This window comes from Eurosta solidaginis, chromosome 1 (assembly GCF_040869045.1).
Source record: "Eurosta solidaginis isolate ZX-2024a chromosome 1, ASM4086904v1, whole genome shotgun sequence".
Taxonomy (NCBI): domain Eukaryota; kingdom Metazoa; phylum Arthropoda; class Insecta; order Diptera; family Tephritidae; genus Eurosta; species Eurosta solidaginis.
The window spans coordinates 360141127-360156677 of NC_090319.1; the positions used below are offsets into that span (position 1 = coordinate 360141127).

General features: G+C 37.6%; 1 protein-coding gene across 1 annotated transcript in view; it reads right to left on the reverse strand.

Moving 5' to 3' along the window:
- Lerp (lysosomal enzyme receptor protein) overlaps nucleotides 1-15551 on the reverse strand; it is a 311988-nt gene that overhangs the window by 167831 nt on the left and 128606 nt on the right. The window contains exon 11 of the mRNA XM_067762778.1: nucleotides 10045-10191. Within this exon, the coding sequence (XP_067618879.1) occupies nucleotides 10045-10191 (147 nt within the window). The remainder of the gene's footprint in view (nucleotides 1-10044; nucleotides 10192-15551) is intronic.

Genomic DNA, 15551 nt, shown 5'->3' on the forward strand with positions numbered 1-15551 from the left:
TTCCTGGTAATTTCAAGATGGTTTTGGAGACTATTTCGAGATAGCTTCGGCATAATTTTGAGGCTATTTTAGGATAGTATGGGGACTACGTTGTTATTCTTCCTAGATATTTTCGAGGTCAGTGTTTCGTAGTTTCCTGATGATCTTAGGCACAATTTCGTGGTAGTTTCTCCATAATTTCTGGGTAGTTATGGATATTATTTCGTAGTAATTTTGGGATTAATTTGTGGTATTTTGTGATGAGCGCGGGGACTTTTTCAGGGTACTTCCCTTGTCATTTATGCTCCCATACAACAGCAGCGGCTTTCTTAAACGACTTAAAAAATGTACCTCAATTATTTATTCCTACTCACTTGCAGCATTTAAGGCTTCTTTGCTCATATGAGGTTTCAATGGTGCTTTCTTACAAAACGATGTGATTGTAATGCTGCATACATCGCAGATGAGCCCGTGAAGTGCCCGTTATTATTTAATCGTAGGTCAGGAATATTTCTAAAGAGATTTAAGAAATGGCGGAACTAAATATTTTCGAAATAGTTCGAAAGCATTACTGGTATTAATTGATCCTTAGTTATCACGAAATTAGCGGTGACATATCTCTGAAACAAAATGCATTGGTGATATGTAACTTGCTATGAAAGCTGCCACTCCCCTGTATATATTTAGTTTCTTGTCACTCAAGTATGTATTCGTGAATATCATCTGCATTTTCGCGATTTATTAGATGAATGAAATGCAGGGAGGCGGCCGCCTTGGTGTGATGGTAGCGTGCTCCACCTATCACACCGAAGATCCTGGGTTCACGCCCCGGTAAAAGCAACATCAAAAACTTTAGAAACAAGTTTTTTCAATTAGAAGAAAATTTGTCTAAGCGGGGTCGCCCCTCGCCCCGGAAAAAGCAACATCAAAAACTTTAGAAACAAGTTTTTTCAATTAGAAGAAAATTTGTCTAAGCGGGGTCGCCCCTCGCCAGTGTTTGGCAAGCACTGCGAGTGTATTTCTGCCATGAAAAGCTCTCAGTGAAAACTCATCTGCCTTGCAGATGCCGTTCGGAGTCGGCATTAAACAAGCAGGTCCCATCACGCCAATTTGTAGGAAAAAAATGCGAGCACGACGCAAATTGGAAGAGAAGCTCGGCCTTATATCTCTTCGGAGGTTTTTGCGCCTTACATTTATTTTTTTTTTATAATGCAAAGAGTATCCAAAATGGCATTTAAACACTTTGCTGGCGTATTACTGGAGCCAAGACGGGCAAAATATGAGATACATTTTTTTTGAGTTGCATAGAAATCGAGGTTCTAAGCTCTTATGTGCCATTCCGATTGTCACTCATAACAACTCGAACGTACTTTTCATCTTAGAAAGATCAGGTATGACAAGTACGAGCGAAAAATTGTGAAATATGTCGATTTTTTACCATTTTTTGAAACTCTTACTCTTGGTTTTGCTCAAATAATTTTCTCACTGGAATCGGAGAGTTCTGAAAATTTTATTTTAGCAAATTAGTTTTTGAGACATACAAATGCAATATTTCAATATCTGCTAACCGAACGAATTAACAAAGATTCAACAGAGAAGAAATATTTAGGTGCATACATGGCGTATACGTAATTTTTTTGTTTAAACACTTCATACAAAATCGAATTTGATTTTGAAAATCGAATAATCGTTAAAATGCAAGTATTTGAATAATCTTAATAATAGCGTCGATTAGTGAAATTCGATTTAAAACGTACAAAAATCTAAAATCCAGTAATCGAGTACTTTATTAATCGAAATGTTTGAATATTTCTAAAAGCCCTAGTAAAACTTCCACGGCGAAAGTACTTGGCAGGAAGATGCTAAACACCGTTGTTGTCTCTGTGGACAAAGATGGGGGGAATTGAATGGCATGTCAATATCACTTCCCTTAGAGATTGCTAATCTCATTTTGCATATCTCCTGAACCTCTTATGTCACAAAATTGAAACTTGGCATAGCTGTCATATTGCTAATGCTAAAGATTTAATAAAAATGGGAGTATATATTATAAAAGGGCACCACTTGAACAAACTCAGATTTTGGTTTTACACATTCGTTAAAACTGTAATTTGACACCCATACGTATATTGATAATCTCAAACTTTTAATCAAAAGTGGTAAAAATTACAGTAAGTGTGTGTCCACCGAACTCTTCAACTCCTTTTTTGACTCCCTGTCTGATCGATTTGGATAAAATATCCACCAATCAGCAGATAATAGAGTTATTCAGTGCAAAGGGGGTAATTTCGGTATATAGGGGAAGTTTAGAAAGTAGGCGACATTGGAAAAGTCTTTCTTTTGAATAGATTAAGTCAATCACTGAAACTTGGCATGCCTGTCAATTAATGAAAATTTAGGCAAATTGAAAAGAAGGGTGTGGCATAGAAATCTTGGCCATATCAACAGCCTTACTGCTACTCTATTGTTGACGGAAATCTGTTATTTTAACAATTTTCATTGGTATTCTTAGGGTGAAAGGAGTAACTGAATTCAGAATCAAAAATTTTGGCTAAGTTGATATAACAGTTCTTTGCTATGAATAAAAATTTAAGGAAATTTCTGTTAAACTGACCCGCTATTCGGTTTAACTTTACCAGCTTTTTTCATGCTCTCATATGCTATTTTGCAATTTTGCTACTTTTTTAAATTCCATGTCTCTTTTTTATTTTCCCCTTATGTTGCCTTCTCCCGATGTATTGAACGATGTGTAAAGTGTTGTTTTTAGTTTGTAACTCAATGGAAAACAAGTAAGGACGGGACTGTCTTCGGCTGTGCCGAAGACTTCATACCTTTCATGAATGGGGCTTATCCCGTTCGTAATCTCCAAATAATCGGATGTATAAGATAAGATATATATAGTGAACAGATGTACATACCTAAACGATTAAGATAAATATAAAATAAAAAATGGTAATAAACCCCCTTATCTGAACGATCGGTTGTATGGGATATATATTATATATAGCTCCGATCGAAATGATTTTTACAGCAAACCTTCTATGATATACTAGAATATATATAACACCAAGTTTCACGTTTTTATATTCGAAACTAAGGGAGAAATTGCCAAAAATCTCTCTATCTGAACGATCGGTTGTATGGGATAGGTATATACTATATACATATAGCTCCGATCAAAGTGATTTTTTTAGAAAATCTTCTATGATATATTAAAATATATATCACCGAGTTTCGCGTTTATACTTTCTAAATTAAGGGAGAAACGGCCAAAAATCTTTTTATCTGAACGATCAGTTGTATGGGATAGGTATATACTATATACATATAGCTCCGATCAAAGTGATTTTTTCAGAAAATCTCCTATGATATATTAGAATAAATATCACTAAGTTTAACGTTTTTATATTGGAAATTAAGGGAGAAATTGCCAAAAATCTTTCTATCTGAACGATCGGTTGTATGGGATATATACTATATATAGCTCCGATCAAAGTGATTTTTTCAGAAAATCTTCTATGATGTATTAAAATATATATCAACGATTTTCGCGTTTATACTTTCTAAATTAAGGGAGAAATGGCCAAAAATCTTTCTATCTGAACGATCGCTTGTATGGGAGATATATGTTATAGTGGTCCGATCCCACCGAACCCGACAAATGTCTAATATAATACAAAAATACATCCTTGTGCCAAATTTCATTGAGATATCTCAAAACTTGAGAAATAGTTTGCGTTCAAACAGACAGACGGACGGACAGACGGACATGGCTATATCCACTCAGTTCGTCGCCCTGATCAATTCGGTATACTTAATGGTGAGTCTATCTTCAATATTTCTCAACGTTACAAACATCGGACTAAAGTTAATATACCATTTCAAGTTCATGAAAGGTATAATAATATTCAATAGGGGCATAAGACTAAATCATGTATCACACTGTTGAAGAACTGCTCGTGTGTTTTTCTATCAAAGGCGGGGAGGATCGGTCATATCTAGTCCAAAAAATATAGGCCCATTAGCTTAACATTATTCTTGCTCAAAATCTTTTAAAAGCTGATAGATGACAAAAATGGATGAAAACACAACAATCGTACACCAAAGCAAGTCGGTAGGCACGGCAGTGCATAGGGTGGTTAGGGACACAAAGAAAGTCTTGGCGTATAGGGAGTACGCCTTAGGAGGCTTCCTAGACATTTCCTAGGCTTTCAACAGTGTCTCTATACGGGTGATTTAGAGTGGTCTTAATTACGTTGAGGTATTTCCAGCCTTAATCAGGCGGATTGCCTACATGTTTAATTACAGGAAGATTACTTACTTCACAATGGAGGTTGTATGAGGGCTTGAAATCAGTGGGCAGGGGCACGCCGCAAGGCGGTGTTTTGTTACCTTTGCTGAACGCTGGTTATAAACCAACTGTTTAAATGATTCGACGAAGGACCCGTCAAACTTACGGCGTATGCGGATGGCGTTACCGTTGTCATAAATAAAATAAAGGGAGTAATAAAAAGATGATAAAAAAATTTAAGGACTACCTTTATATAAATGGACCAAAAAATAGAAGGCAATTTTTCCTTTAATACAGACATAATCTTGTTGAATTTTGACTAAAAAACTTTAACAATAGCTCTTGTAAAAGAATTTTGGGATTTAAAACTATAAATGTGGAGCGCAATCTTTCAATTTAAGGCAAACCATGTACTTGGGATTAACTAATTGATTATTTAAAATTTAAACACGCACTCTACCTTTATAATTTTAAATCCCAAAATTATTTTACAAGAGCTATTGTCAAAGTTGTTTAATCAAAATTCAACAAGATTATGTCTGCAGTAAAGGAAAAATTTCCTTCTATTTTTTGGTCCATTTATATAAAGGTAGTCCTTCAAGATTCAAGATTCCCAAATCAAAATTAATTTTCTTAATATCTCGATCCATGCGCCACAAAGCGAAACTTTTTTGATAAAATATTGCATTGTCACCGGGGTCTGACTCACGGCTCAAGTTTCATATCTCCAGCTCACCGGAAAGTTACTAAAAAATCGATTGCAAGATTTCCCTCGTTTTTCAAGGATTTGTAGTTATCTCACTTAGCGCACCACCTATCGAAATTTTGTTTTCTGTAGATTTTATTGTCACCAAGCCGCGAACTGTGTGCCAAGTTTCAAATCTCTAGGTCACCGGGAAGTTAGTTAAAAATGGATTGAAAGATTCCCAAATCAAAATTAATTTTCTTAATATCTCGATCCATGCGCCACAAAGCGAAACTTTTTTGATCAAATATTGCATTGTCACCGGGTTTTGACTCACGGCCCAAGTTTCAGGTCTCCAGCTCACCGGGAATTTACTTAAAAATCGATCGCAAAATTCCCTGCGTTTTTTCAGGAACTTTCGTTTATCTCGATTCGTCTGCCACCTGGCGGCATTTTGTTTTCCATGAATTGTAGTTCCATCGACTCGCAAACTATGTGCTAAGTTTCAAGTCTCTGGATCACCGAGAAGTTAGTTAAAAGTCGATCGCAAAATTTCCATTTTAAAATTAATTTTCTGTATATCTCGATCCGTGCGAAAGCTAGAGAATTTTTTTTTTTACTTGCATTGTAATGTCTCCCAGATCTGAACTATGCTCTGAGTATCAAGTGTCTAGCTCAACGGGAAGTTACCGAAAAAGACTTTTCCGTGGGCGAAAAATTCGTATGGAAATGAGGGAGCAAACATGAAAGCGACTTAATATAAAGCTATAAAATAGGCCGAAAAATATATTTCGGCAATTATGACTGCAAATACGAGGTCATGCAAAATAAAAACAAACATATTTACTTTGTTTTCTATTTATGCAAATATTAAACATTTGAAATATTCGGTCATATTAATTAACCTTCAAATATTAAAACAATTAAAATATGGCATCAACGAACTTTCATGTGAACCACAAAATTGCTTTCAAACAATGGCATAGCTGGCTGCCATAACCTCAAAGGTCAACTGATTTTGAGAATGCGCATACGCCCTCTCACCCACACATGCACACTAACCCTATAAGTAAATCGTTTAATTTTCACAGATGACACAACGAATATTCATGGTTCGTTTGCCTGAATATGAAGGGAGGCAGTCAGCGGGTGTTGTTAGCTATATTAAATTTCAATTCAACTGCTGCAATAATCCCAACAACAAATTGCAGTAACAATGGCAATCAATACTCATAACAAACAATCGTTACTGTGGTGTTGACCGGATCAGAAGCCATATTCACTCTACACAAACAAATGCACAGAGTACTGTGTGCACGATGTAAAAAGCATACTGGAATTGTGAACAATGGTGAATGTCACATTTTTTGTTATTAAGTAAAAGTACAATAAAAGATCCAGGTGCGTTGTTGGTGCGAATTGAGATCAACCCAGCTTGAATCCAATTGAAGCAATTTTTAATAACTAAATGATTTGCAAAATGATGCTGAGGAGCATCATTAAAATAAATAAATTTAAGTTGCAATAACCCCCGAAGAGATTTTAGACCAAATTTGTCTTCCGTCGCACTGCTTTTAAATTTCCTACAAATTGGCGGGACGGACCAGCGGCCGTCGGAGCATCATTAGTTCAGTCAAAGTTCAGAAGGACCTCTCCTAGTCGTTCGAATATAAACGACGGTGCAATCAAAATTACGCAATTCTTCTAAAGTTTTGCGGACCTTTCTAGGAGGTACTCTTAGCGGAACCCGTGCTAATTAAGGAAGTAAGAAATTAGGTTAACTATTTGTGAAGAACTAAAGAACCAACGTAGTTAGCCTGAAAATACGACGAAGGCAGTAAGATAATTATTCTAAAAATCCGTAGAGATTTGATAGTTGAACGGATTGATCCCCGGTCAGCATCAATTGGAAGTTTTTCAAATATTTATTAATGGCTACCCATAGATGATACGAAGGCACATTATGGCTATTCCCTCCATCCATCAAAATAATACTTGCCGTCTTTAACACAAGCGTCTACAATGAAGAGGCCTTGGTGCAAAAGCAAGAAAATTCAACATGCATGATATAATATCTACTATCGGGTTGGGGTTCTTTAACTTTGCCGCCGCTTGAAATATGTTCATCTTCAGAATCAGGTTCCAGCATAAAAAGCTAAGCCAAGCTTCTTGACAGTTTTCTAATCGAAGCACCCGAAACCGAATCGATCACATAGTTATTGACCACGCGCATAGCTTCAGTCACTCGACTCGACCACTACCTTGTTGAACCCAGGAGACGCAAACGTCTCTGTTCAATGGGCAAAGTGCATGCTTTAACACAAGGAAAGTTTTTAGTCGAAAAGCTGCTCACGTAACATACAGCTGATCATTATTCGATTCGGCTTTCACAGCTGCTCACTTAGAGCAATCTTCTACCTGACGATGTAATCGAGCATATTCCTCTCTTATTATTTACCGGTTCTCCTAACACTTTAGATTTCCATCGAGTCCGCAAAAACAACTGATACGATGAGGAATGTGACGCTGCTTCGGAGAATAAAGCGTGAGTATCAAGTACTAGTGAAGTACCGTTAAAAAAAAAAACAGGTATACGTCTAGAAAAGTAATCTTTTTGAATTAACTAGAATTCGCCCAGGGGTAACCCAAAACAGAGGTAACTTAATCAAGAAATTATAATTTCGGACTTTATGAGAAGAGCTTCATCGGCAAATTATTGTTAGCGAATTATTATTGGCCAGTATTCCGTTTTTTATCGGCTTTTTATCGACGGGTAACAGATGTGTCATAGATTGAATATTGAAGTTTAATCGGTATCAGTTTCACAACAAACCGATTAGTCGCTGTTAACAAACTGATAACAAGCCGATAGCAAATTGGTAACACTACGATAAGAAATCGAGAAATTTTCAGCCACAAATCGGTAAAGAGCTAATTACAAATCGATAACATATTGTTTAAGTGACTTAAACTATGACCATTTTTCGTACGTTTGTTTCATTAGCCATTGAGTGTGCTTGTAATTCTCAACTGGTTAGTGAAATATTCTAAAGACATAGTTTAAATTTTTTATCCCAAAGCGGGGTTTTTCAAACCAAAATAAGATGGCTCAACCCGCAGCCAATACCTTAGAGCCCCCAGTGCTCGCCCCTAATAAATACATAAAAGGTATAACAGGTACATAGCGACCTCTCTCTAAAAATAATAACATAACATACAGTCCACAAAAATAACAAATAATATAATTATATAAAAAAAAAGCTAAGGCATGACGGAGCTGAATGCGTTCGTAACCATTTCAACTATCGTAGGAGTGCGGGTTCGGATCCCACTCCCGGGAGAAAAGGCTTTGAAGAGATTTACAAGGTATAATCGAAACAGCTGTCTCCTTGTCCGTCCTGATGTCACGTTGTTTAAATTTTTCCCAAATTTTTAACTAAAAAACCTATTCGCCCGTCGAATCATCAAAGGTTAGACACATATTAAATTCAATTTTTAATAAGAAATCGATTAATAAATAAAAAAAATAAATGTAAGGCGCGATAACCTCCGAAGAGATCTAAGGCCGAGCTTCTCTTCCAATTTGCGTCGTGCTCCTCTTGATTTTCCCTACAAATTGGCCGGACGGGACCTACATGTTTTATGCCGACTCCGAACGGCATCTGTAAGGCAGATGAGTTTTCAGTGAAAGCTTTTCTTGGCAGAAATACACCCGGAGGGCTTGCCAAACACTGCCGAGGGGCGACCCCGCTTAGAAAAATTTTCTGCTAATTGAAAAACCTTATTTCTAAAATTTTGATGTTGCTTTGCCTGGGGTGTGAACCCAGGGCATACGGTGTGGTAGGCGGAGCACGCTACCATCACACCACGGTGGCCGCCATAATAAATCGATAACTTTTTGTTAATAAATTGATAACACGCCTATACATTTTTGTCAACAACTCAGCTGAGCAGAGCTCACAGAGTATATTAATTTTATTCGCATAACGGTACCCCATAACGGCATAAACTAATCGAGATAGATATAGACTTCTATATATCAAATTGGTCTGGGGGAAAAAAGAAATTCATTTAGCCTTGTCCGTCCGGCCGTCCGTCTGTCCGTAAACACGATAACTTCAGTAAGTTTTGAGGTATCTTAATGAAATTTGGTATGTAAGTTCCTGGGCATTCATCTCAGATCGCTATTTAAAATGAACGAAATCGGACTATAACCACGCCAACTTTTTCAATACCGAAAATTTCGAAAAACCGAAAAAGTGCGATATTTCATTACCAAAGACGGATAAAGCGATGAAACTTGGTAGGTGGGTTGACCTTATGACGCAAAATATAAAATTGGTAAAATTTAGGACAATGGGCGTGGCACAGCCCACTTTTAAAAGAAGGTAATTTAAAAGTTTTGCAAGCTGTAATTTGGCAGCTAAGTATGTAATGTTCGGTTACACTCGAACTTAGCCTTGCTTACTTGTTTTTGTATACTTTTTTTGCATTGCGACAGCTCTGTGAACTATCGGTGAGGTTGCAATTTTGTAGCTCAATCGCAATAGATCCCATTCAAACCATGTATTTGAATATACAAATACGAACATGTTTCACTTAAAAAGTGTATATTTTCTAAAGAGCCACTTTACCAGTAGGTGCACTGTCAAACCTCAAAATCAAAGTTGATTTCACTGTTTTTGACGTAACCATTTTGGGATTTGTCCATATGTTCACATGAGTTGACTTGAATAGCATACACACGAAACACCGCTACTCATGCATGCTTTAACATTAGCTCAGCCCTACAGCTGTTAACACTGTTTGTTGGAGCGAAAACTGTCATGAAATGCTTGACATTTCCCTATGCACTACTCAACGTAAATCGAATATTAAACGACGTTAATGACGCATGCGTGAATTCCGCGACACAAACAATAGTGGATTAAATTGATGTGAAAAGCCATTACAAGTAAAATTAAAAAAAATACGGCAGTACTCAACAAAATCCCAACAAATTGTTCAACTTTTAATCATCAATTTACATTGTATAAAAGTACAATGGTACACATAAGTTTCGATTAATAGTACATATAGGATTACTTACCAGACCAGCACGCATATCACAGTAAAATTCAATGCCTGAGGAAAGTTGCGTTTTACTATCGGTGGGGCAGGGGCTGCCCTGCAGGTAGTGCAATTCCGCATTGGTACGATTGTTTGCAACCAAAGATGCTATAGGAAAGCCCAAGCTCTGAAAGGAGAACAAAAGAGGTAAGAAAAATATTTGCATAAAAATTAAAAAAAAGTGTGTAGCGAAAGGCCTTTTAGGCATATGTAGGTAGAAATAAAACTGTCATAATTTATTTACTTATTTATTTATTTATGTTAATTTTTGAGAAAACTTTGATACATTTTTTATCATAAACTTTGCAAACAAATTTCAAAAATGTTTTCAAAAACATTCGAAAACCAGAGATGTTTTTAAAACTCAAGTATAGATGTAGGGTTCTGCGTGAGGAAAGCCTCCCCAATACTTGGTTGCATTCCAAGACACTTCTTTGTGAAGTGTACTGTGTGAAATTATTGCTTTAATGGTCGCCTGACTATCAACTTAAACACGCTTCTTTACGGCAACAATTCTCGCCCGAAAGACACTTTAGTGATTTAGCGCCTCTGTAATCTGCTTATTTTAGGATCAACATAGTAACAGACTCAACCCCTACGTCAATTTGTAACCAAGGCACGCATAAAGTATGTTCTGCCACTTTCGCAGTCATGTGCCAATTCTCCCACTCCATTGTGGCTCCAAGATCGCTTTCGAAGCTCAGACACGGGACCATGTAGTCTGTTCGCCCTATATTAGATGACGCTATACTGCTAGTATGTACATAAATCTTGCGCTCAATGTGCCCAAAGGCTTTAAGTCTTTCTGCAGTAATTAACCTTATATTCTATTCAGCCATATTCAGCTACCGGGGTAGTTTTTACGGCTTTCCTGCTTATCATTTGTCATTTTCCTCCATACAAAGTGTGAATAATTGCATCTACTTATTACATTGTACAACAATCGGCTTGCTGTTCTGCCAGATCAAATTTTTAAGAAATGTATTCATACGCGAAATAAGTTGACGGACCGGTGGAGCGACGCATCGCACGTGTTATTGCAAATAGACATAGTTCATTTTGTTTAAAAAACGCAAAAAAAGCTTTATTTCTTCATAGAGCCCCATTACAAAAATTAGATTCAAAGGCATCTATGTCCCCTATTTTGGTCCTATATGTATTCTATAAATATCAGCATTATCTTCCCGGTTGGGTATGTTAGTATGTCGAAAAATCCATGATAAAAAACTGATCGGCATCACTGGCGTATGCTTCCACAATCGTCTGGATTACTCGAGAGTTACTTTCCTGATTACTACTCTTTAGCTTCTTCCCTGCATACATGCGTATGCAACGTTCCGTCAACCTCCCCTCAAACATTCTCGGAGTGCTCATAATTATGAATCCAATATCAGCCCGAAATATTTGAAAAATATCCCAGCCAGCATTTTTTGAAAATTTTGATCAAAAAATATTTAAATATCATGCCCCAAGATGATTAAAAACGTTCAAATTTAAAAGCATTTTCTGTTCGAAAATTAACGTATCGTCGGGAGAAAAATGTACCATAAATGTGATTATTCCTGAATAATCATTTATGATTCCTATTTCGAAACGCTTTTTATGCATATTTGATATCATTGTAAAATTGAGCTTTAATAGTTTTAGAGTAATATTTGACTGCTTTTCACAATCATTTTCTAATCATATTCGTGAACATATTTCAATCGTTTTGGTTGAGATTTTTGAATCATTTTTGAATGCCATTATAATGCATTTATTCTTCATATCTCATTCAAGATATGATACTACATAATAATCTTATTTCATAAGGGGAAGAAAGCATGCGAAAGTGAGCTATTCGAACCACAGCTAACTCGCAAACAAACTTGACCGATATACACATGCGACTACAACATCCAACATCAGCATTATCGTCTGCATCTTAAAATACGGATATGATACGGGATGTTGAAGCCGTATCCAGGTATGTCAAGATAGTTTCACTTACCTGGGGTTCAAATAGCTCACAACCTATGTATTGTCCAATCATTATGTATTTTCTGGGAAGCTGAAGGGGAGAAATGGTTGGGGAAATCTTCGTTCACGAGCGGCATTACATTATTATTGTCTTGAAGAATATCTTTTGCATAAGTAATACAATTTTTATATATTTTTTCCTAGCTTCATGATTGAAAAAATATGTGTATGTGAAAAAAATTTTTAATGAAAAGTAAAATTTCAACAAGTATAAAATTCATTATTCAGTCAACAAATATATTCATAAAAGATTCAGAAAGTTGAATGAAAAATGATTATAAATTTTTGATCAGCTAAAGTAAACACATTTGATTCAAATTTATTTCCAAAATGTGATTGAAAAACTATACATATTCAGTTTTTGATCATCAAAGGTAAACATATTTGATTATTCTTTTTGTTCTTATGAAATATTAAAATATAGTCATTAAAGGACTTCAAAAATGATTCCAAAAAGTGATCGAAAAATGCTTTTTAGTTTTTCATCATCAAAAGTATTCATATTTGATTATTTCTTTTGTTCAATTGTATGATAACTCATTATTTAGTCAGAAAGAGTAATCAAATTGTATTGATATGTAGGGAAATTCAAAATTGAATCACCTAAATGCTTAGTGGGATGAGCTTCAGAAATATGATCATATAGGAATCTTTTGTGGCTCCGATGTGATAAAAAGTTTGCGCCTTTTGCCAAGAGTTCGCAGCAAACAAAGCAACTTCAGAACAGACTTTCATAATTCATTTTGAAAAAGTTTTGATTCAAATTTTATTTCAGTTTAATTAGGCCGTTTCTTGCTTCTTTGCAAAAGAGTATGGATGCTTTTTCTTTCATGGGCGATTAGTCTAATAGTTTCTTAATTATACACATATTAACAAAGGACTTTTTTGATTTCAGCCACAAATTTCCTCCACTGTATATCCCGGTTGGTGTTGCGAGCCTTCGTGTGTCTTCGCCAAAGAGGCTTCCCTATTTTTAATAGCTTATGTCAAAAATCCACCTTGAATGGGGCAATCGTAATTCTTTATTTAGTACATACAGTTAACTCCGAAAAGAGTCATATATTAAGTAAATATGAGTTATTTATGACGGTTATAGGAGTCTGGCCTGACTCCTTTTTAAAAGTCTGATCGGACTTCTATTTAAGCTCACATAATGTTTGAAAAAGGGTTCATATCAGACGACCATCGCAAGAAGGGAAATGCAAAAACTCTCCAATTTATGACACTTTTCCGACTCTTTTAAGACTCCGCCTGTTTGCTCGGTTGTGATTATGTTGTGTTTGTTGTTGTAACAGCGTTTATTTATTAGTAAAAAGTATAGTATATGAGAGTGGAGCCACGAAAGTGGGGAAAGCTTCTGACCGCCATTCACCTGGGAATGGCCAGAGCGATTCTTTTGCAAGCGGTTCAAGCAGCTCACTACTGCCGGTCGCATGTGGCCAAGTATCCTATGGGTAGCCGGTAAACATCCGTTTACCGGTGAGCTAATGTGAGAAGGCGACAACCTGGCTAGGCCACTCTGACATAATCGGTTTAAGGGCTATTCTGGCGTACACGCCTGTGGACGAGCGTCTCGCCGCTATCCGAATTAAAGCAAAATTTTTTAATATATCATTCATCTGCGCCCATGCGCCGACAGAGGAGAAAGACGGTGAGGTGAAAGACACTTTTTATGAACAATTAGAACGCACATACGAGCGCTGCCCCCGTCATGATATAAAAGTCGTGCTTGGCGACTTTAACGCCAGGGTGGGCAAAGAAGGTGTTTTTGGCCCTACATTCGGAAAGTTCAACCTACACAATGAAACTTCTCCTAACGGACGGAGGCTGATTGACTTTTCCGGTGCTAGAAACATGGTCATGTCCAGCACGAGGTTCATGCATAAAAAGATACATCAAGCTCCATGGCTGTCACCTGATCGAAATACTCGCAATCAGATCGCTCACGTTGTGATAGACGGACGGCATGCCTACAGTGTTTTAGAGGTGCGCACGATCCGAGGACCTAACATCGACTCGGACCATTATCTCGCTGCAGCTAGGATACGCACCCGCCTCAGCGCGGCTAAAGCCAAGGAACAAAAAACACAAGGAAAGTTAGAGGTCCAAAAGCTTCAATCACAACAGACTGTCAATGATTTCGCAACTCGACTCACACACCTGCTCTCTGAGAGCACAACTCAGCCCGAAGGAATACAGGAGCAGTGGGAGCATATCTCCAAAGCACTTCGTACTGCCGCCGAGGAAAAACTTGGTTACCGGCGGCCACGAAAAAACAACTGGTACGATGAAGAATGCCGCGTTGCAACCGAAAGAAAAGACGCTGCCTACAGGGCTACGTTAAAAGCGAGCGCAACAAGAGGAGTGTGTGAACGCTATCGTGAGTTGAAAAGGGAAGCGAGACGGCTTTTCAGGAAGAAAAAAGCAGAAGCAGAAAGGCGTGAGTGCGAGGAGCTTGAGCTGCTATCCACCAGGAATAACGCCCGAAAATTTTACCAAAAAATACGGCGACAGACGGAAATTTTTAAGACCGGGGCAAACTCCTGTAGGAACGAAAACGGCGACCTTATAACTGATGTCCAGAGAGTGCTTATATTATGGAGGGAACACTTCTCTGCTCTCCTAAATGGAGGCATCGATTCACCGAGCAAAGATGACGAACCCGATCCCGCAATCGATGGTGATGGAATACATGACCCCCGCCCAATTATGACGAAGTTAGAATATCAATAACCAGATTGAAAAACAACAAGGCCACGGGCGCTGATGGATTGCCTGCGGAGCTATTCAAGTACGGCGGCGAGGAGTTGATAAGGCGCATGCAGCAGCTTCTTTGCAAAATATGGGAGGACGAGTGCATGCCCGACGATTGGAATCTAAGTGTTCTTTGTCCAGTCCACAAGAAGGGGGATACTGCAAAATGCACCAACTATCGTGGAATCAGCCTTCTTAATATCGCATATAAGGCCCTTTCAAGTGTATTGTGCAAAAGATTGAAGCCCACCGTGAACCGGCTGATTGGACCTTATCAGTGCGGCTTCAGACCTGGTAAATCTACCATCGACCACATTTTCACAATGCGCCAAATCTTGGAAAAAACCCGTGAAAAGAGAATCGACGCACATCACCTCTTCGTCGATTTTAGAGCCGCCTTCGACAGCACGAAAATGAGCTGCCTATATGCCGCTATGTCTGAATTTGGTTTCCCCGCAAAACTTAAACGGCTGTGCAAAATGACGTTGAGCAACACCATCAGCTCAATCAGAATTGGGAAGGACCTATCCGAGCGGTTCTAAACCAAACGAAGTTTCAGACAGGGTGACCCGCTATCGTGCGATTTCTTTAATTTGATGCTTGAGAAAATTATACTAGCTGCAGAACTTAACCGCACTGGAACAATATTCTATAAAAGCGTACAATTACTGGCCTATGCTGATGACATTGATACAATCGGCCTATACACCCGCG